Raw genomic sequence first — 23,854 nt, 5'->3', positions numbered from 1 at the left:
AGAGAGAGAGAAAGGTCTTCCTTCCGTTGGTTCACCCCCAAATGACCGCTATGGCCGGCGCACTGTGCCAATCCGAAGCCAGGAGCCAGGTGCTTCCTCCTGGTCTCCCATGCAGGTGCAGGGCCCAAGCACTTGGGCCATCCTCCACTGCACTCCTGGGCCACAGCAGAGAGCTGGACTGGAAGAGGAGCAACTGGTACAGAATCCGTTGCCCCAACCGGCACTAGAACCCGGGGTGCCGGCACCGCAGGCGGAGGATTAGCCTAGTGAGCCGTGGCGCCGGCCTGAACTTTACTTTTTAAACACTTGTCTAAATCCAATTGATGTCAGCAATGACCCCAAATCAAACTATTTGGTTATTGGAAAATTCACTTCTAATCTAAAGCCTTCCATGTCTCTGGTTACACAGAGCCAAGATTTAAGTATATCTACAAGAAATATCTAGTCATTTCTATAATGGATACTAACAGGATGAATATAATTTTTTATTAGTAACCCAGCATTGTTTTTCATTCTAAATTTAGTAAGAAAAATATATTTTACAAATGTGCAGGCTTTCAAATTTACAAAATACGAATATATTACATACATTGCTAATTTCCTTCATCTTAAAAAGGAAACAGGTTGATCAGATTTTTTATTCCTGATCATTAATTTCTCCTCATTCATAGTTCAGTTTTGCTTCACATACCATTCATTTGGGGAACCACCACAGTTCAGTAAATGATATGGACTCAGGCATTTATAAGCCAAATAACCTTAATCTCTCCAAATGAATTCAGAGTAACAATATGTATTGCCTTCCAAGTGTCTACAGGGACTATAGGAGACACTACATGAAAAGCACTTCATAGGACTGGCATTTGGCCTAGAGTTTAAGGCACCAGTTAATATGCTCCCTTCTGCCTTAACCCCCTAATCCTTGTGGGCATCCTCTCTCTAAAAATATCACAAATAAAATAAACAAATAAAAATACTTGGCATAGAGCCTTCCCCTTTCCTGCCACTACCAAACTCCCCTCCCCACCCCAAGGGTAAACACTGCCATTCTCATCCTTCAGCAACTCTTTATGGAGTGTAAACAAATGAACTAAATAAACATTGTAATTAAAGAATTTCTTGTTTATTGTACATACCCATTGTGAGCTATCAAATCCAATTCTGCTTCCTTTGGATTTTGATAAAGCAGCTCCATTCTAGGAAGATAAAAAATTATTTTAGTAAATACAGAGCTCAGCATGAAATATTACATTTAGGGTAAGAATGAGGGTCAAACTGCATAATTAGTAGTGTTTCATTACTGATGTTAGTATTACAAGTCAAAAGCTGGTTACATTTTAAAATATTAATTCTTTAGACAAGTAATGCTGAAGTGTAGTAAGCCCTGTACACAGTTAGTCTGGTCCTTAAGGAGCAGGAGAGAGAAAAATGTATTTAAGACCACAGTTCATATTACAAGGAGGACAGCTTGTAATATGCTCCTTGGCTTAAAGGTAAATTGTCATTCCAATGTCTTGGATTAACCATAGAGTTGTACAGACAGCCCAACATTTTTTTAAAAACACTACTGCTAATTAATCATTACTTTCAAATAGTGGCTTTTCCACATTTAAATTTATTAAAATTCCTCTGCTTAACAACATAAGCAATTTGGCATCATTTTCAAAAGTCATTTAGAAAATAACATGAAAAATTATAAAATAACAATAAAATATCTTAATCTCTTAAAAAAAAAACTGCATAGTTAGCTCATATAATTTAAAACCATTATCCAAATACATATTTCCATAAAATAAAAAGCTAATAATTCAACAATTTTATAATATAATAACTCAAGATGGAAAGCACTGACAGGCTATACTAAGTTAATCAGATCATTAAATAGTACATATATGGGTCAGTGCCGCGGCCCACTTGGCTAATCCTCCGCCTGTGGCGCTGGCACCCCAGGTTCTAGTCCCGGTTGGGGCACCAGATTCTGTACCGGTTGCTCCTCTTCCAGTCCAGCTCTCTGCTGTAGCCCAGGAGTACAGTGGAGGATGGCCCCAGTCCTTGGGCCCTGCACCTGCATGGGAAACCAGGAGGAAGCACCTGGCTCCTGGCTTCGGATCAGTGCACTGCGGCTGGAGCGCACCGACTGTAGCGGTCATTTGGGGGGTGAATCAACAGAAGGAAGACCTTTCTCTCTATCTTTCTCTCTCACTGTCTACTCTGCTTGTCAAAAAAAAAAAAAAAAAAAAAAAAAAAAAAAAAAAAAAAAAAAAGCACATATATGGCCACCATCTCTGAGCCAATTAATTTCCATCAGTGAATAGCAAACTCTGCCATTTCTTTGAATTAGGGTTTATCCATTTAGTTCTAAATTCCTAACCTCAACATATCCATATACACTGAATTAGCATTTTAGATCTTGGCAAAAAAATAAGAAAATGCAACATTTATTAAACAGTTCCTAAGTGTCAGGTACAGTTTGACACGTTATTATTTCTGTTTTACTGACAGCTCCAGTGCCCCTACTTTTCCTAAGATACACCGTAATTTCAAATGATGAGTCATTTTCTTTTTTTTCTTTTTGACAGGCAGAGTGGACAGTGAGAGAGACAGAGACAGAGAGAAAGGTCTTCCTTTTTGCCGTTGGTTCACCCTCCAATGGCTGCTGCGGCTGGCACAGCACGCTGATCTGAAGCCAGGAGCCAGGTGCTTCTCCTGGTCTCCATGCGGGTGCAGGGCCCAAGGACCTGGGCCATCCTCCACTGCACTCCGTGATGAGTCATTTTCTTAAACTGTTTTTTAAAATATTAAGTTCTAGAGAATCAGAAAGAATAAAAATACCAGTGTTCATTGTTAAGCCCAAAAATATTTTGAAAGGAACAGGAGAAAATGTGTCTAATGGTCTAGAGATAAGAGGAAGATTGTTTCAAACTCAAAAAAGATCTAAAGATATTCTTATTCCTTCAAAGCATTCTTTAGCTACAGACTATAGCTGGGAGTATGTGGAAGAATAATTAGAGTAGTACTGAACTGTCCTCCAACTTCCTAAAAAGGAAATTCACCTTCCAACTAAAAAGTATACTCAAAGGCAGGGATAAAATCCAATCCATCTTTTAACACCAGGATCTACCATAGGGCTTGGCAATTAGTAAATACTTAATAAGGGTTTGTTGGAGGGAGAAAGAATGGGAGAGAGTTGAATATACTGAGCAATTAAGGTACAGTCAGAATTGGTCTTTTCTCACAAGCGCTGTGTAACTTAGCCAACAATGTTTTAGTAGAAACAATATTTAAGAAAAAGAGTCAGCTCTGTAATCTCCAATTTTGAAAACAGACTGTATACTCTACTGTATAGCTGCTTGTTCGCAATAGCCCCACATTGGTATGTAAGAATGAATTTTTGAACTGTTTAATTTGCTGAGTTTGGGACAAGTAAAATTCTAGTGAACTAGCAGATGATTTTTATACCTTCACTGAGATATATTTAACATACCATAAAAGTCACCCTTCTAAAGTGTACAATTCAATGATTTGTGGTATACTGACAGAGTTGTACAACTACCACCATTATGTAAATCCAGAATAATTTCTTCCTCCCCAAAACAAACCATGTTCCTATTGCAGTCACTTCTGATTCTTTGTCCTCTGTGCTCCAATTATAACACTAATATAATTTTTCCCCTACGGACTAGCCTATTAGATACTATGTAAAAATAGAATCATAAAATGTGGCCCTTTGCATCTGGTTTCTTTCACTTAGCATAATGCTGTCAAGGTTCATCCATAATGCAGATCATGTATCAGTACTTAATTTCTTTTTATGGCTAAGAAATAATGTCTTTACATTCATTCGGTGGACAAACACTTGGTCTATTTCACTTTATGGCTGCTATAATGCCATCACAAATACTCGGGTTTTATTATAATCACTTCCTTGGTACAATCACAACCTGCCTCTAACTCACTTCATTTGATTTGTTCAGCAAAAATCCAAGTGTCCACTAATTCTGCACCTGCAACTGTGCAGCTGACCACAGCTGCTGATTGGTGCCTCTTTAAATTCATGATCATTTGTCTCAAGTAGGGCCTAAATTTGGTCCAGCAATCATCTTACTCTTCCTTTGCTTATTAACTCTCTCTCTGTCCTAGATGACTTTTCTATTCCTTTCTCTTTCTGACACTTCCTCCCTACCTACCTTTCTTGAAAAAATAAATTACTGAAGAACTTGACAAAAACTACCACATCTTTCCATCTATGATAATTAAGCCATATCACCTGCCATTCCACCCTTCGTAAGAGAAGAACTGCCTACATTCCTATTTAGAGCCAATTTTTCCACTCATTACACCAAATCCTATCACCTCTTGCATGGTCAAAGACATTGCTCCAGCAGTTTTTCTTTCTCTTTTGGTCATCTCCATCAGGATACAAACATTTTATTCCTTATCCTATCTTTTTTTTTTTTTTTTTTTTTTTTTTTTTTTTTTTTGACAGGCAGAGTGGACAGTGAGAGAGAGAGACAGAGAGAAAGGTCTTCCTTTGCCGTTGGTTCACCCTCCAATGGCCGGCACGGCCGGCGCGCTGCAGCTGGCGCACTGCGCTGATCCGATAGCAGGAGCCAGGTACTTATCCTGGTCTCCCATGGGGTGCAGGGCCCAAGGACTTGGGCCATCCTCCACTGCACTCCCGGGCCACCTCAGAGAGCTGGCCTGGAAGAGGGGCAACCGGGACAGAATCCGGTGCCCCAATCGGGACTAGAACCCGGTGTGCTGGCGCCGCAAGGTGGAGGATTAGCCTAGTGAGCCGCGGCACCGGCTCCTTATCCTATCTTAAAGCAAAAGAAAACCCTCCCAACTTCTGTTACCAGCCCAAATTTGTGCCATTTACAGTAAAATTGCAAATGGGTTTTCTGTTGTCATTGCCTACAACTCTTCTCCCCCCATGAATGCAACTGAGCTTAAAGACACTCTCTCACACATTCACCAAGATCATCAATGACTTCCAAATTGTTAAATCCACTGTCACTTATTAGTTCTGTATTTGATCTATTAAGAACTGTTGACAACCTTTGACTCCCTGAAATACTGGATTCAAAGGATCCCCATAGTTTTGGTTTTCTTGCTATTTCTCCCTGTCTATTCTTTCTTAGACTCACTTGTTGGTTCTTCCCACCACTAAGCTCAGATTTTAGGACTTCCTGCCTCTACTCTATATTCACTCCCTTGGTATTTCATTTATTAGTCTTATGACTTTCAATACCATCTCTCTGCTTAAAATCCCCAATTCATATTCCCAACCCATGTCACCCCTTTGAACTCCACTTACATATCCAATTGTCTATTTGTCTTCTTCACATGGGTACCCAGAGGGCTTCTCAAACTTAACATGCCTCAAAAAACTGGTCTTCAATATCTTTCAAACTTGATTTTCCCAGTCTTTCTTATATCAGCAACTTCTCCCTTTCAATGAGGAAGGCCAGAAATACTATCCTGACCCTATATTTTCTCTCTCTCATATCTCACACCTAATCCATCAAGAAAAACTGACAGCTCTATTTCACATTTTTTACTGATTCCATCACCAATTCCTTGGTCCAAGCCATTATCATCTTTTATGTAAATTACTAGAATAACTTCTAACTGGTCTGTTTCAGTACTTGCCCCCACAATCTATTATCTATCCTTAACAGAGCATTCAGACTACTAGCTTTAAAAGAAAAGTCAGGCTATGTTATATATCAACTCAAAACTTTCCTATGGTTCCCAGTCTCACTCAGAATAAAAGCAGTCTTTATAAGGGTTTTCAAGGCCCTCAACAATATGGAACTCTTTGGCCTTATTCTCCCTGTCTCTCACTCCTTCTACAGACAAATTGTTTTTTGATGTTTTTAATACTGCTCAGTACATTTCTGCCTCAAGACATTTGTACTTCTTTTGGTTTCTATTGTACTATTCTTTTCTTCTAGACATCCAAAATGGCTCATCTTTCTTTGAATAGGCCATTTCTTCTATTTGTAATAGATTTCTCATCTTTCCAGTTTACCTGGAAAACTCCTACTCATCCTATCAGAGCAACTCAAAATATTCTAGCTCTGAAATATTTAACAATAATATTCTTAAATATATTATCTGGCAGTATGTATTTCCTGAAAATTTTGCACCTATATAAGCTTGAAGGGTCAGGGGAAGAGACATTGGAGGATAAAGTTTTATAGGGCCTGAAGATTATACAATATTGGCAGTCCTTTTTAAGAAAAAGAAGGCAGAATGTCTTTTGTAACTAAAGTAATTTGGTAACAAAAATATGAAGCTTGGTGGCCTATGGGTGGAGGGCCTGGTGTTTTAAATTTCATTATCTTAATGGTTAATCCACCTCTGAGAAGGAACAGTATTGGCATCCAGTGGTTCTAACTGTAGATATAAGGAGGAATAGTCACTATCAACCAATGAGCCTATAAACAGAGAACTAAGAGAATAAATAATCGGACTACTCTTTCTTTTCCAGTCTTCAACTAATTTTTCCCAACGACTGAACCCAACTGGAAACCAAAGTGTAAGGGAGCTCAGCTAACGCAGTCCATAGAAGACAGCCTCCTGGGGCACACTATGGTAAAGAGAAGATCTAGAGAAACAAACAGAGAATATGCAGAATACCATGCCATAAAGTGTGGCTCTTACTGCATGGAAATACTATATAAAGAATTAACTTCATCTGTTCCGTACTAAAGAAACGATTACAAAGGCTGAACACTAGGGGGCAGAAGTGTTCTTAAGGTTTAAGTAGCACAATAGGCCAAACAGGGTTTTAGGATGTGTGTTTTCAAGATGTAGCATGTTGCTACTTGTTTATATGTCTCTTTGTTTCTTAACTTGTCACCCCTTTCAATCATGAGCTTTGCCAATTTGTGAGTTCTAGTAAGCAAGAATTGAATGTTACTACTCACTGTGTTTCATCATTTAATATCGTGCTTGACACATGAACTTTATATATATATATTTTTTGACAGAGGTAGACAGTGGGAGAGAGAGAGAGAGACAGAGAGACAGAGAGAAAGGTCTTCCTTCCATTGGTTCACCCCCCAAATGGCTGCTACGGCCAGAGCTATGCCGATCCGAAGCTAGGAGCCAGGTGCTTCCTCCTGGTCTCCCAATGCGGGTACAGGGGCCCAAACACTTGGGCTATCTTCCCAGGCCACAGCAGAGAGCTGGACTGGAAGAGGAGCAACCAGGACTAGAACCCGGCACTCATATGGGATGCTGGCACCACAGGTGGAGGATTAACCAAGTGAGCCACGGCACAGGTCCCAACACATTAACTTTCAACAAATATTTAACAAATAAATGACTGATGCCGTGGCTCACTAGGCTAATCCTCCACCTTGCGTCGCCGGCACACCGGGTTCTAGTCCCGGTCGGGGCGCCGGATTCTGTCCCGGTTACCCCTCTTCCAGGCCAGCTCTCTGCTGTGGCCAGGGAGTGCAGTGGAGGATGGCCCAAGTCCTTGGGCCCTGCACCCCATGGGAGACCAGGATAAGTACCTGGCTCCTGGCTTTGGATCAGTGCGGTGCGCCGGCGGCAGCGTGCCAACCGCGGCGGCCATTGGAGGGTGAACCAACGGCAAAGACCTTTCTCTCTCTCTCTCTGTGTCTCTCTCTCACTGTCCACTCTGCATGTCAAAATAAATAAATAAATAAATAAAAAATAAATGACTGATCATTGTTAAATGAAGGACCATATGTTTGAAGTGTCAGTAGGTTAAAAAAAATACCCAGATTTCTGAAACATTGCCTACTGGATATTTGTAATGAAAATTAAAGTAAAATGCATAATGAGAAGATAGAATCAAATGGCAAAAAGACTGGTAGAAAGTCTGATGGCTACTGAAGTACACTAATAAATGCTTCAAATTAAGAAACATGGGGGCCGGCGCCGTGGCTCACTAGGCTAATCCTCCACCTGCGGCGCCGGCACCCCAGGTTCTAGTCCCAGTTGGGGTGCCGGTTCTGTCCCAGTTGCTCCTCTTCCAGTCCAGCTCTCTGCTGTGGCCCGGGAGTGCAGTAGAGGATGGCCCAAGTGCTTGGGCCCTGCACCCGCATGAGAGACCAGGAGGAAGCACCTTGCTCCTGGCTTTGGATCGGCGCAGCGCACCGACCGTAGCGGCCATTTTGGGGGTGAACCAATGGAAGGAAGACCTTTCTCTCTGTTTCTCTCTCTTTCTCTCTCTCTCACTAATTCTGCCTGCTAAATAAAAAAAAAAGAAAGAAATATGGGGCCGGCGTTTTGGCATAGCAGGTAAAGCTGCCTCCTGCAGTGCTGACATCCCATATGGGCACCAGTTCAAGTCCCAGTTGCTCCATTTCCGATCCAGCTCTCTGCTATAGCCTGGGAAAGCAGTAGAAGATGGCCCAAGTACTTGGGCTCCTGCACCCGCGTGGGAGATCCAGAAGCTCCTGGCTCCTGGCTTCGGATTAGCACAGTTCTGGTCGTTGTGGCCAACTGGGGAGTGAACCAGTGGATGGAAGACCCCTCTGTCTCTCTGTTTCTCTGTCTGCTTCTCTTTAATTCTGCCTTCCAAATAAATAATTTTTAAAAAAAATTTTACACAATAATCTGATAGCTGTGAGATTCATTTCCATTTCTACTAATGGCACATGATAATGTTCACTGGGAATGACTGTTGCCTAATTTGAAATCCAAACTCTCCTTTCAACTCCCTCCTCCTTCCTTCTAATTAAATATATACAGGTTACTAAATATAATGCAAAGTAAAATATCCTAGCACACAACGTGAAAGTGGCTCCTAGGCAATAAGAGCAGCTATTACTGCAGGCACTGGTGCTGGTTATCATGACCTAATCAACAACAACATAAGGTTTGGATCATTCAGTTCATTGGTTTTGTCTTCCCCCCACCTAGGCATCAATATTTTATGATTTTCTGAAGTGCTACAGAAATTTTTCCTATCTATTGAAAGGCAGAGCAAGAGAGAGAGAGACAGACAAGGAGAAAATATTTTCCAACTGCTGGTTCACTATTCAGACGCCCAAAACAGATAGAGCTGGGTCAGGACCACCATCCAGTCCCCCCACATGAGAGGCAGGGCCCAAGCATTTGAGCCACCATCTGCCTCCCAGGGCACATTAGCAGGATGCTGGATCACAGGCAGAGCAACCAGGACTCAAACTGATACTCTGATATGTGATGTAGGCATCACCAGTGGAGGTTTAATCTACCATGCCACAACACCTGCATGTTGCTTCAAATTTTCTTATCAATCTTAATTACTTGTGCTCAGTTTATGTGTTTATGAAAAAGTGATGAATTTAGGCTCACTAGGGCACTAAATAAACAAATATAACTTTTTCTAACTGTAACATAAACCTTAAAAGGACTATAAAATATAACTTATTAATAGCTACCATATGCTGAGCATTCACCCTGAATCAGTCACTAAATTAGCTGCATCACAAATATCACCTCAATTGGCAAAGCTGCTATTAGCTCTGTTTAAAGGGATCAAGGCTCCAAGAAATTAAGTGACTTGCTGAAAACCAAATAACTGAATGAGGATCTGAATTCAGGATTATCTAGCTCCCAAATTCAAGAACTACTGCAATTGCTTAAGAACAGGGCCATTTTTTATTTATCCCTATATTCTTACTAAGCAAATGGTGTATAACAAGTGATCAATAAATGCAGATGAATGGAGTACATGAAATTATAATCATATTTAAAGTCCAACTTGTGATTTTTGACTTTATGATGGTGCAAAAATGATATGCCTTCAGTAGAAACTCCATTTTGAATTGTGATCTTTTCCTGGACTAGTAATATATTGTATGATACTGTTGAGATGCTGGGCAGCTCCCAGTCAGCCATATGATCATGAGGGCAAAAAGTTGATCCCATACAGTAGACTGGGTTACTAAGTTAAGATGCTCAGTAGGTTAGATATAGTAAATGCATTTTCAATTTATGATGCGTTTATCAGGGCACAACCCCATACTAAGTCCAGGAGCATCTATTCATAAAAGCCAGAATTCATGGGGCCCACAAAACCACCATACTACAAGAGTTTATATTTCAGGGCCGGTGATGTGGTGCAGAGGGTTAAAGTCCTTGGGCCCCTGCATCCACATGGGAGACCCAGAAGAAGCTCCTGGCTCCTGGCTTTGGATCAGATCTTCTCTGGCTGTTGCAGCTATTTGGAAAGTGAACCAGTGGATGGGAGACACCTCTCTCTCTCTCTCTGTCTTTCAAACAAATAAAATAAATCTTAAAAAAAAAAAAAAGTTTGTATTTCAAAGATCCAGAGGACTGTTCTGGAATCTGAAGAGCTGACTGTATTCATCTATGGAATTTTAGCAGACCCAACAGATATCATGTACTCATCCCTAACCTTCAATGCTACTAGCTAACTGGATTATTCAAACCTCATTTAAGGGATCATAGAAAATCTAAACTTGTCTAACCAGTTAAAGCCAAAGTAATTCTGCAATAAAGCCCTAAAAACAGACAGAAGGAGGCCTCTTTAACTCCAGAATAGCAAACTTCTTCCCCACCAATGAAAGACATTAGAGTACTCTTTCTTGAAGAGCCTGAAAAGCTTTGTAGTCCTTCCAACAGGCATTTACTATTACTAGATACAGGTTGGGATGAAAGATAAAAATCAGTTTTTCATCCTTTGTTTAAATCACCATGAAGTTCAAGGATGCCCTGGAATCATGATTCTTACGTTGACACTGACTATAATTTTGTATGCATTATTTTTCTTAACTGCTCAGCTAACAAATCAAACCAATTTAATTGTACTAGAAAGTATTTTTATTTGTGTAAATTTTCTTTGTTTATCTAAGATATCTTCCAAGATGCTGTTCACTGAACAAATGAGGAATGTAATTCAGATACAATCAATAAACAAAGTTACCAAAATTTTGGATTCTCTTCCTACATCAGGAGAAACTATATTGTAACACAGAGAATACATTTGTACTTCCCTCAAGTTTCACATCAAAACACTGTATATAGTAGTTTTCCCTTTCTAGGAAATAAAAAGGTTTTTAATTGAAAGTTAGAGTTAATTGAGAAAAAGGGAGAGACAGAGATCTTCCATTCACTACTTCACTCCCCAGATGGCTGAAGCCAGGAGCTTCATCTGGGTCTCCCATGTGGGTGGCAGGGGCCCAAACACTTGGGGCATATTCTGTTGCCTTTCCCAGACCATTAGCTGAGACCTGAATCAGAAGTGGAGCACCAGGACATGAACTGGAGCTCATATGGGATACTGGCATCATAGGCGATGGCTTTACTGGCTACACAACACTGGCCCCAGTAGTTATCCCTTAACTATGGGGGATGTATTCGAAGACCAGTGGCTGCCTGAAACTGCAGATAATACTGAGCCCTATGTATATTACACTTTTTCCTATGCATAAAGTTTGATAAACTTTAATTTATAAATTAGGCATAGAAAGAAATTAATAAAATAATAGAACAATTAAAACAATATACAGGGGCCGGAGCAGTGGCACAGTAGGTTAATCCTCCGCCTGCGGCACCGGCATCCTGTATGGGCATCGGTTCTAGTCCCGGCTACTCCTCTTCAATCCAGCTCTCTGTTGTGGCTCAAGCCCTTGGGCCTCTGCACCTGTGTAGGAGACCCAGAAGAAGCTCCTGGCTTGAGATCGCACAGCTCTGGCCATTGCAGCCATTTGTGGAGTAACCAACGGACAGAAGACCTCTCTCTCTGTCTCTCCCTCTCACTGTCTGTAACAACTTTACCTCTCAAATAAATCAATAAATAACATATTTAAAAAAAAAACAATACACAAATGTAATAAAACTGCCAACATCACTACTTCTGTGCTTGGGGTCATTAAGTAAAATAAGAGTTACTCGAACACAAGCACTCAATACTGCATCAGGTGATCTGATAACCAAGGAAAGAGTACCTAAAACACGGATACACTGGACAGTAGTATTCATTGAATACCCAGCCAAGAGGGCCCACAATATCAGTACTTGCTAGTGGTTTGTAAAATACACAGCTGGGAAAAAATGGAGCTAAGTATTAATGCCAGCAAATGTTAGAAATCGGGTGGTTTGAGTAGGTAAACTTTCTAACATCTCTGTCACGAGCTTCAGACCCGTCTTCTGTAAAATGAGGTCTGATAACTCCCACAGCAATGCGCATAACAAACGTCTCCCAATCCTAAGTCACTGCTTTATGCAGTCAGGTGAAGCAGCTATGCTCTGGCCTGCTCCATAGCTCACCCAGGGCCAGGGCTGGAGGGGCTGCATCCACACAGGGCATGTTATTTTCTCCTGGTAGGTCAAGAGAGCACAAAGGGCAAGTCAAACCACAATTACCTACCCACTTGAAGCTTCTGAGCAGGTACGCTAACATTCCACTAGCCAAAGCAAGTCCATGGTCATGCCCAACAATAACAGGGCACAGAAGTATACTTCTCATTAGTGGAGGAGAGTAGGGACTAAATATATCTAGAGAATAATTCCAACTATGAAGTGGAGGTTAAACAATAGAAACAAAAAAATCCCATATATTTTCCCCCTGGGTTGTTTTTAGGGTTAAATTCTGTATGCACAGCATCTAACAGGAGGGGGGCTTCAAAATGTTCATGGAAAATGAATATTATGAAAAACTATACATGGATTTCAAAATTTTTTCCCAACAAAAGAAACACCTTTTAATTCTATAATTCTATAATTCAATAAACTTTCTGAAGTACCCTCCAGCAATTCTTAATAATCTTAATTATTATAATAAAAGCCCCAAGTGGAATATTTGCCAACTAGTCACAATACAACATCTTCTCAACTTTGGAATTCTTTATCTGGACTACAAAAGTATATTCTGTGTGCTCTTTAGAAGCTACAACTATTAGTTCCTAAACCATTGTCTCTACCTCTTTATATGTGCAGACACAGATCATGGTACACTTCTCTGGTAGGTCAGGTACTAAATTCAAATATACACTATAGTAAAATACTAATTTTGACATTTTGTCAAAGTAATTTATCATAGAGCTTACTTAAACAAGAGATAACCTGTTTATAGTAACAACACAGCTACATCAGAAAATCTCAGTTGGTTAAACATCACTGAAATTTGACACTTTTGACTTTAGTTGTGTTTTTTTTTTTTAACTTTTATTAATGAATATAAATTTCCAAAGTACGGCTTATGGATTACAATGGCTTCCCCCCCATATCGTCTCTCCCACCCGCATCCCTCCCCTTTCCCACTCCCTCTCCCCTTCCATTCACATGAGGATTCATTTTCGATTCTCTTTATATACAGAAGATCAGTTTAGCATACATTAAGTAAAGATTTCAACAGTTTGCTCCCACACAAACATAAAGTGAAAAATAATAGATGATTTTTTAAATGATGATGAAATCAGATCAGACCTATTGTCATGTTTAATCCCAGTGAGAGTCAAGTTGGGAATTGATAATTTCGTCTTTTTTTTTTTTTTTACAGAAGATCAGTTTAGTATACATTAAGTAAAGATTTCAACAGTTTGCACCCCCATAGAAACACAAAGCGAAATATACTGTTTGAGTACTCATTATAGCATTAAGTCTCAATGTACAGCACATTAAGGACAGAGATCCTACATGAGGAGTAAGTGCACAGTGACTCCTGTTGTTGACTTTACAAATTGACACTCCTGTCTATGGCATCAGTAATCTCCCTATGCACCAGTCATGAGTTTCCAAGGCTATGGAAGCCTTTTGAGTTCACCGACTCTTACCTTGTTTAGACAAGGTCATATTCAAAGTGGAGGTTCTCTCCTCCCTTCAGAGAAAGGTACCTCCTTCTTTGAAGACCTGTTCTTTCCACTGGGATCTCACTCACAGTGATCTTTCATTTAGGTTTTTCTTTTTTTTTTCTTTGCCAGAGTGTCTTGGCTTTCCATGCCTGAAATATTCTCATGGGCTTTTCAGCCAGATCGGAATGCCTTTAGGGCTGATTCTGAGGCCAGAGTGCTGTTTAGGACATCCACCATTCTATGAGTCTGCTGAGTATCTCGCTTCCCATGTTGGATCACTCTCCCCTTTATTTATTCTATCAGTTAGTATTAGCAGGTACTAGACTTGTTTATGTGCTTCCTTTGACTCTTAGTCCTTTCATTATGATCAATTGTGAACTGAAATTGATCACTTGGACTGGTGAGATGGCATTGGTACATGCCACCTTGATGGGATTAAATTTAGTTGTGTTTTTTACAAAAACATGTAACTGCTATTCTAAATTGCTTTAATAATCTACATAGAACATTAAGAAATATTTCTAAAGAGTTTAAAACCCATGATTAATTTTAGGTATTGCAAAGAAGTGAGTTAAAAAAGTATACATCTAAAATGAAGTCTAATGGTAAGACGGATTGAAATTACCTTTGCTGATAAATAGTGCTTGTAGTAGTACAGCTGAAAAAGCAGAAACGCAGAACTCGCCAATGTTAAAAGGGCCAAAATCACGTTCTTATTGATTCTATTCATTAGTGTGCATTGCTCACTTCGTTGTCTTTTGAAAATATCCAGTCATTTTCATCTTTGTGGATAGGAAGATAATCCTGTTTCTGTGAACAAAGTTATTTCTCAAGAGACAAAAACCCATTTTAAGTGTGTCACCTTTAGGAATCAGCAACAGAACAAAGCAAAAGCTACCTAAAGTGCCACAGACCATTCTTTGATCTCATAAATTCCTAACAGAAGAAAATAACCAGATAGGAGACCAAAGATGAAAGAATAAAAATGATTATCATGACAGTCTTTTTTTTGACAGGCAGAGTTAGACAGTGAGAGAGAGAGAAAGGGAGACAGAGAGAAAGATCTTCCTTCTGTTGGTTCACCCCAAATGGCTGCTACGGCTGGCGCACTGTGCTGATCTGAAGTCAGGAGCCCGGTGTTTCTCCTGGTCTCCCATGCGGGTGCAGGGCCCAAGGACCTGGGCCATCCTCCACTGCACTACCAGGCCACAGCAGAGAGCTGGACTGGAAGAGGAGCAACTGGGACAGAATCCGGCGCCCCAACCGGGACTAGAACCTGGGGTACCAGCACCACAGGCGGAGGATTAGCCTAGTGAGATGCGGCGTCGGCCTAACATGACAGTCTTTACAATTACAAATAACAGAAAACATGAATCAGATATTTATAAATTTGAACAAGTCGAGCCTGGGGAGGGACTTCTCTAGTTTCTGATTCAATAAATCTAGTAGGGACTGCTGAATCCGTACTTCTGACAAGTTTCCAGGTGATGCTGCTGCTGCCCATCACACTGAGAGCAACTTCCAGAAACCGAGAAACATGGGTGGGAAATTTGGTCTGAAGCAGGTATCTGTGCAGAGGCCACGATGCCCCCTGGGAGCTGTATCCTGTATCAGAATGCCAGGTTCAAGTCTGGTCTCCATTTCCCACTCCAAATTCCTGCTAATGCATACCCTGGGAAGCAGCAATGATGGTTCTAGCAGCTGGGTCCCTGCCACTTACATGGGCAATTTGGATTGAGTTCTGGGGTCCTGGTTTCAGCTTGGACCTGCCCTGGCTATTATGGGCATTTGGGGGGTGAATCAGTAGATGGAAGATTCTCTCTGCTTTTCAGTAAGAAATGAATAAATAAATAAAATTTTCAAATAAAAATTAACCATAGTTTAAATGATTTTGAGATTTTGTGTATGTGTAATCTAGGATGTGGTCAATTTTTATAAATATTCCATGTATAATTTCAGTTTTTTGGCATGATAAACACTTTTTGTTCTTTCATCTGAGTTCCAATCTCTATAATTACTTCTTTAACATAAGTTTAATATAGTTCTAGTCCTTACATCCTCTCCACTGCATGATTTCTGTTAATTATACTTAGCTCTTCAAGTATTTTTTAATGATTTCAAATATAACAACTTTTCTATTACTTGATATCTAAGTTTAATGTCTTTTATTTTCCAGCCATAAACTAATTAGAACATTTAAACCTCCTCTGCCTATCTCTTCTTTCCGTATTAACTTTTTTCTTAGATTTATTTATTTGAAAGAGTTACAGAGAGAGAGGGAGAGAGAATATGAGAGAGAGAGGACTTCCATCCACTGGCTCACTCCCCAGTTGGTCACAACAGCCAGAGCTGAGCTGCTCTGAAGCCATGAGCCAGAAGCTTCTTCTGGGTCTCCCACGTGGGTGCAAGGGCCCAAGTTGGGCCATCTTCTACTGTTTTCCCAGGGCACAGAAGAGAGCTGGAGTATAAGTGGAGCAGCTGGCACTTGAACCGGCGCCCATATGGATTGCTGGCACTGCAGGCAGCGGCTTTACCTCCTACGCCATAGCAGCAGCCCCACAGTATTAACTTTTATTAGTTATTTCTACTTTGTTATGGTTCTATTCTATTCTGTGACTACGAGTCTCAGTTATTTTGATCTTACTCCTGTAAGGTTCTTTGCCAGTTCTTTTGCTATATCATCGCTGTTCATCTACTGGATAACTGGTACTCCATCATCTTGCCTTTTATCAGAAAGAACTTATAAGGTACCACCTACCTTGAGTTCTGGCACTGTTCAAAAATAGTTGCAAGTTGACAGTTTAAGGTCATACTTTGTTTCCCATGGACTTACAGGCTTTATACCATTGTCCTGTAATGACAAATATTATGCCTGAAAATACGATTCCCCAACTCTAACATCCTGTACGTAATTTGATTTTTTTAATGGATAAGCAAAGGATACACTTTCCTTACCTTAAAAATTCAATTTTTGTTAAACCAGGTTATGTAATGATGGTGGGGACTATACCCTTGTATCAGTTTCTCCTCGATCTTTGTGTGTCCTTTTCATCTGTAGAATAAAGATTTTTCTTTGTGGAAAGTTTTCTGTTTTGAAAGTTTTTTTAAGTTATTTATTTGAATATCTTTCTCTTAGAACATTAAATTCTTTGTTTCCAGAAATGTAATTGTTTATCACCTTTCATGCCCAATTCACTCTGCTCAACTTTCAAAAACCTGTCATCATGTCCTTTACTGAGTTTTCAACAAAGTTAACATTCCTTTTTGTTTCCAACATGGCCTTTGTTGCTCTGATTTTGCCTTTCCTTTCTCTCGTAAGCTCTGCCAGATTATGATTCAGCATTTACTGTTTTACTACTTCTGCCTTGCGCCAATCACTTTTTTAATTTTGAAGAAACAGCTGTTCATTATAACTGTTAGGCCAATAGTTTTCTCATAGGTTCTTTCTCACTTGGTTTTCTCTCTTGCATTTCTGCTTTTTTCTTGTAGATTTGTATGTAGATATTGAATTCATTTCCTTTTTATTACTATTTATCCTTCAATGATTTGAGCACTCTGGATCTGTTACTTGCAGGAAGACTGTGGAAGGAAGAAGCAAGGCTGTGCTATACACTGGAAGGTAGGCTGTGTGGCATACACACAGTGTTTTGCACAAACGTGTATGTGAGAAAGTCAGAGAATCAGAGTACAAGCAAGAGAAAGCTCATGTTGCCAAATAGTCCAAGAAAGTTCCCACTGCTTTCCTATGCATCCTGATCCCACTGTAAATCAATCCATCTCTCTTTGCTTTGCCAGCTCTACCCAAGATCTCTATCAAAATCTTCCTTTAACCTCTTCCTGCATACAGCTGACAATCATTTCTTAAGTGTTTCTTTTAGGAGTTAAAAGTCTTCCAATCTCAACCTCCACTTTGACTATGACCTTGTCTAAACAAGGTAAGAGTCGGAGAACTCAAGGGGCTTCCATAGCCTTGGAAACTCATGACTGGAGCATGGGGAGATTACTGAGGCCATAAACAAGAGTGTCAATTTGTAAAGTCAACAACAGGAGTCACTGTGCACTCGCTCCTCATGTAGGATCTCTGTCCTTAGCGTGCTGTACATTGAGACTTAATGCTATAACGAGTACTCAAACAGTATATTTCACTTTGTGTTTCTATGGGGGTGCAAACTGTTGAAAGCTTTACTTAATGTATACTAAACTGATCTTCTGTAAAAAAAAAAAAAAAAAAAAAAAAGAAGAAGAAGAAGAAGAAATTATCAATTCCCAACTTGACTCTCACTGGGATTAAACATGACAATAGGTCTGATCTGATTTCATCATCATTTAAAAAATCATCTATTATTTTTCGCTTTATGTTTCTGTGTGGGAGCAAACTGTTGAAATCTTTACTTAATGTATGCTAAACTGATCTTCTGTAGATAAAGAGAATCGAAAATGAATCTTGATGTGAATGGAAGGGGAGAGGGAGTGGGAGAGGGGAGGATTGCGGGTGGGAGGGACGTTATGGGGGGAAGCCATTGTAATCCATAAGCTGTACTTTGGAAATTTATATTCATTAAATAAAAGTTAAAAAAAAAAAAGTCTTCCAAGCTCAGCAAAGATGTAATTACATCTCTGTCTCTCATTTCCTTATTGTTTCAGGAGATAGAAAAGGGCAGAAATTCTTCACTCTGACACTTTAAAATCAAAACTCTCAAATGTTTTTTTAAAAAAGATTTATTTATTTATCAATTTTGATAGAGCCAGAGGGAGAGACAGAGAGAGATCTTCCATACACTGTTTAACTTGCCAGATGGCTGCAACTGCCAGGGCTGGGCCAGAGCAAAGCCAAGAGCCAAGAGCTTCATCCATGTTTGGCAAGGGGCCAAACATTTGAGTCATCCTCTGCTACTTTTCCCAGGGCATCAGCAGGGAGCTGGATCCGAAGTGGAAAAGCTAGGACATGAACTGGCACCCGTATGAGATGCTGCTATCAGAGGAGGCAGCTTTAACCCCTATGCTACAACACTGGGCCCCCAAAAGTGTTGAAGTTTTAAAGCAAATAAAATGAGATTTCAAAGCTAAAGTCTACATAACACAAATACTATAATAAATTATAAAAAGTCAACAAACTACTTAAGAGAAATGATAATAATGATGTGAATAATCCACTTGATTTACAAAGCTTATTAAACAAAGATAACTGAATAAATCATAATTATTTTCTATCTCCTAAAACCATGAAAACAAGCAACATACATCACCATTGACGACGGCATTAGTTTGTGTTTTTAGCTAAAACAAAATCATTATTCTGATATATGCAGCTCACAAGATAAGGAGAATACTCTTTATTTTCTAACTGAGCTTATATTTGTATTAAATCATGCATTAATGTATTATATGCTGGTAGCTAGTGAAATCCAAAGTAGCACTCAGATAGACTGTGTCATTGCTCAGCCTCTTTTAAGCTTAAATTAATAAATGAGGAGGAACAAATAAAAACTAGCTGTTGCACTTCAGATGGGATTGATCCATATGGGTGTCGGGTTCTAGCCCCGGTTGCTCCTCTTCCAGTCCAGCTCTCTACTGTGGTGGTGGTGGGGGGGGGGGGGGGGCAGTGGAGGATGGCCCAGGTGCTTGGGTCCCTGCACCCACTTGGGAGACCAGGAGGAAGCACCTGGCTCCTGGCTTCGGATTGGCGCAGCGAGCCGGCCGTATTGGCCATTTGGGGAGTGAACCAACAGAGGGAGGACCTTTCTCTCTGTCTCTCTTTCTCTCTCTCACTGTCTGTAACTCTACCTGTCAAATAAATTAAAAATAAATAAATAAATAAAAACCTACATGAGCCACAGATAAAATCAAAATTATTATCTTGTTCTATCTTCAGAAACATCTTTAGGTTATAATTAATTCTTACATGAAATAAAAGTCCAAACTATATCAAAAACAACTACATTTTGATTATCAAGATGATATTGAGGGCGGCGCTGCGGCTCACTAGGCTAATCCTACGCCTTGCAGCGCCGGCACTCCGTGTTCTAGTCCCAGTCGGGGCACCAGATTCTGTCCTGGTTGCCCCTCCTCTAGGCCAGCTCTCTGCTGTGGCCCAGGCAGGCAGTGGAGGATGGCCCAGGTGCTTGGGCCCTGCACCCCATGGGAGACCAGGAGAAGTACCTGGCTCCTGCCTTCGGATAAGCGTGGTGCGCCGGCCGTGGCGGCCATTGGAGGGTGAACCAACAGCAAAGGAAGACCTTTCTCTCTCTCTCACTGTCCACTCTGCCTCTCAAAAAATAAAAAAAATAAAAAAATAAAAAGATGATATTGAATTAACTTTACTTCATTATTAATTTTCTACAAATGTCAAGATAATTCAAGAGCAAAGGGGGGGCCGGCGCCGCAGCTCACTAGGCTAATCCTCCGCCTGTGGCGCCGGCACCCCAGGTCTAGTCCCAGTTGCTCCTCTTCCAGTCCAGCTCTCTGCTGTGGCCCTGGAGGGCAGTGGAGGATGGCCCAAGTGCTTGGGCCCTGCACCCCATGGGAGACCAGGAGGAAGCACCTGGCTCCTGGCTTCGGATTGGTGCAGCACGCCGGCCGCGGAGGCCATTTGGGGGGTGAACCAACAGAAGGAAGACCTTTCTCTCTGTCTCTCTCTCTCTCTCTCTCACTGTCTAATTCTGCCTGTCCAAAAAAAAAAAAAAAAAAAAAAGAGCAAAGGGGAAATATCAGCCTGTTAAAATGCTCCTTTTTGTTAGCACTATCTCTCTATTAGTAATGCAGTAACCACTTAAAAATGAATAAAGTAGGTGGTAGGACTGTGGCGTACCTGGTAAAGCCATGCTTGCAGCACCAGAATCCCATATGGGTACGGAAAAATGAATAATGTAGGAGCCTGTACTGTGGCGTACATTGTAAAGCCACCACCTGTGGCACTGGCATCCCATACGAGCACTGGTTCCAGTCCCAGTTGCTCCACTTCCGATCCAGCTCCCTGCTAACAAGCCTGGGAAACCAGTGGAAGATGGCCCAAGTGTTTGGGCCACTGCAACCATGTAGGAGACACAGAGGAAGCTCCTGGCTCCTGGTCTTGGAGTGGCCCAGCTTTGGTCGTTGTGGCCATTTAGGGAATGAACCAGTAAATGGAAGATTTTTCTCTGCCTCTCCCTCTCTGTCTAACTCTGCATTTTTCAAATAAATAAATCCTTTTTTAAAAAAAATGAATACCATGAAACTATAAAAGAGATGCCAGGGGTTGAGCACTGTGGTACAACAGGTTAAACTGCTGCCCATATGAGCTCTGGTTCAAGTCCCCTGCCAACATGCCTGGGGAAGTAGTGAAAGATGGCCCAAGTGCTTAGGCCCCGCCCACCACATAGGAGATCCAGATGGAATACCTGACTTCTAGCTGCAGCCTGGTCTGGCTCTAGGTTTTGCAACCATTTGGGGAATTACCAGTGGGTGGAAAATACTGCTCCACACTCCCCCATCCAACACTCTGTTTTTCAAAGAAAGTAAGAAATATTCAAAAAAAAAAAAGAAAAGATCATTGTAGGGCAGGCATTTAGCCTAGCAGTTAAGATGCCTGTATCCCACATGAAAGTACCTGGGATTGATCCATGGCTGAAGTTACTGGGTCTCTGCTACTCACAGGGATTGAGTTCTTGGCTCCTGTCCAGCCTAGCCCTGGCTGTTGTGGACATTTAATGAATCAATCAGCATATGGAAATATGCCTGTTTGCTCACTCCCCCCACAAATTAGAAAGAAAATCTGTGATAGACTTTATCAGAGTGAATACAGAGGCAGTAACAATGCAGTATAATTACTACGAAGGGATAAGTACAGTCTACCACGGAAAAAAAGAAAGGCAATGAATCCTAAAGCTTTTTTCTACTTTTTAATTTGAATTAAAGATTTTAGTAGGGGGCGGTGCTGTGGCGTAGCAGGTAAGGCTGCCGTCTGCAGCACTGGCATCCCATACAGGTGCCAGTTCAAGTTCTGGCTGTGTCACTTCTGATCCAGCTCCCTGCTAATGTGCCTGGGAAAGCAGCAGCAGATGACCAAAGCGCTTGGACTCCTGCACCCACATGGCAGACCTGAAGAAGCTCCTGGATCCTGGTTTTGCATCAGCCCAATTCTGGCCCTTGCGGCTTTGGGGAGTAGATGGAAGACCTCTCTCTCTGTCCCTCCCTCTTCTTGTAACTCTACCTCTCAAATAAATAAGTCTTTAAAAAAAAAGTTATTGGGCCGGTGCCGCAGCTCACTAGGCTAATCCTCCGCCTAGCGGCGCCGGCACACCGGGTTCTAGTCCCAGTCGGGGCGCCGGATTCTGTCCCGGTTGCCCCTCTTCCAGGCCAGCTCTCTGCTGTGGCCTGGGAGTGCAGTGGAGGATGGCCCAGGTGCTTGGGCCCTGCACCCCATGGGAGACCAGGAGAAGCACCTGGCTCCCGGCTTCGGATCAGCCCGGTGCGCCGGTCGCGGCGGCCATTGGAGGGTGAACCAAGGGCAAAGGAAGACCTTTCTCTCTGTCTCTCTCTCTCACTGTCCACTCTGTCTGTCAAAAAAAAAAAAAAAAAAGTTATTAGTGTACATCAATCATCTGCCCCACCAGCCTAAAACTGGCTGAATTCACATTAAATATTATTCAACAGGCTAAGTATACTAAAATACTATCGATCCTTAGTCTTTGGGCTTGGGGCACCTAGGGCCCAAGACCGGCCTCCTCCAGCCAAGAGTGGTCACATTCCTTTATACTTCTTTACATCTTTTATTACTTATCTTACTACACCAAGACATGAAAACGGTTGGAAACAGTGACTGAAGTCCCTGAGGTCCTCGTCCAGCCACCACCCTAAAACGCACGCAGAGCTGCCAAAACCCAGCAGTTCCTTTCTCGCTTCCGTAGTTCCCACACTCTCTCCCCCACGGACCCACTAGCAGATTCCGACACGGCTCTCACGAGCCCGCTCCAATGTCGCTACCCCAACCCCGTTCCTACAGGCGTCTCCACTGCCCTCCAAAACGGAACCTGTCCCAGGATGAGGATTATTACCTGGTGACACCCCCGGGGGCGTGGGGAAGATTGGCCCACTGATATCTACCACGCGATGCTCGGGGACAGACTCAATCAGGAGTACCCAGCCCAGGGCGTTCAGCCTGTGGCCGGCCTCGGCCGCCTTCTCGCCTCGGCGAAGGCGCGTGGCCAGAATTCCCGGAGCCGCCTGGCACCTGAGCCACCAGCGATCTCTGTCTGAAGGTACTCGGCCATGCCCAGGGACCGAGCGGAGCCTCCCACGCCTTACCTTACTCAACAGCAGCGGCCGCAATTCCGCTTTACGGCACTCACAGCAACCGCCGCAAACGGGGCCGCCAAGCGCGGAGGCGCGTTACGGGCCGACGGGTGTCGCGAACGTGTTCACACGGCCGAGATTGCGTCGGCTTGCCAGCTCTCCCGGCGCTTCCTCCCTGCGGGGTCTGGGCGCTGGCGCTTTCCTCGTGTTTGGAATTTAGCTACTTAGCCGCAGCCCCTAGTCTCTCTGCGTGTAACAACTACCACCGCGCACCGAGGCAGCGTGAGACTGTAGGAAAACCCGAGTGATCGTGAGCTTAAGGGGCACCGACCGAGTTGTCCTCAAATATGGGAGTTCACGAGATAAAATACAGGATGCCAATTACATGTGCACTTCAGATAAATACCGAGTAATTTTCAGTGCACGTTGTAGGCACAGACGGGTTCAGAATAATTTCTGGTGCGGGTACCATTCGTTGAGCTGCAGGAGAGAGTGGGCAGCAGCCCCTTGGTTGGGGGGGGTGGGGCTGTGTGCGTTCTGGCGGGCTGTTCTCTGCCAGCTTAGGGTCGGAACACCCGTGGAATTCTTTTAACCGTGCAAACCAAGGAATTAGATAGGAATTAAATTTAATAGGGATTTTTTTTAAACTATAGAGCACTAAATAAATAGCTCTAAATTCTTTCTACAAAAAGTACTATCGGTCCACAGTAGAAAGTGAAGATACTCCCCCAAGGACTTTTGTTTTCTAAGCCTCGTTTTAGAAAAAAAGCTTTTATCAATACACAAAGTAGAGGAGG

At 41.9% G+C, this 23,854-nt stretch overlaps 1 protein-coding gene across 23 annotated transcripts in view; it reads right to left on the bottom strand.

Annotated features, from left to right (window-relative positions):
• FKTN (fukutin) overlaps positions 1-23,208 on the bottom strand; it is a 108,553-nt gene extending 85,345 nt beyond the window's left edge. For 6 of the 23 annotated variants that reach the window (XM_070055200.1, XM_070055197.1, XM_070055145.1 and 3 more), the window contains exons 1-5: positions 23,070-23,208; positions 16,743-16,839; positions 16,546-16,638; positions 14,413-14,597; positions 1,137-1,196 (exon numbers count right to left, since the gene is read on the bottom strand). In XM_070055200.1, the coding sequence (XP_069911301.1) occupies positions 1,137-1,196; positions 14,413-14,517 (165 nt within the window). In that variant the 5' untranslated portion in view covers positions 14,518-14,597; positions 16,546-16,638; positions 16,743-16,839; positions 23,070-23,208. Of the gene's footprint in view, positions 1-1,136; positions 1,197-14,412; positions 14,616-16,545; positions 16,639-16,742; positions 16,840-21,372; positions 21,398-22,819 lie in introns of those variants that run through there. The other 17 variants (XM_070055202.1, XM_070055199.1, XM_070055153.1 and 14 more) reach the window with 11 other exon arrangements.
• Between the last annotated feature and the right edge of the window lie 646 nt (positions 23,209-23,854).

This window comes from Oryctolagus cuniculus, chromosome 1 (genome assembly GCF_964237555.1).
Source record: "Oryctolagus cuniculus chromosome 1, mOryCun1.1, whole genome shotgun sequence".
Lineage (NCBI taxonomy): Eukaryota > Metazoa > Chordata > Mammalia > Lagomorpha > Leporidae > Oryctolagus > Oryctolagus cuniculus.
This window is presented reverse-complemented; position numbering and strand designations above follow the sequence as displayed.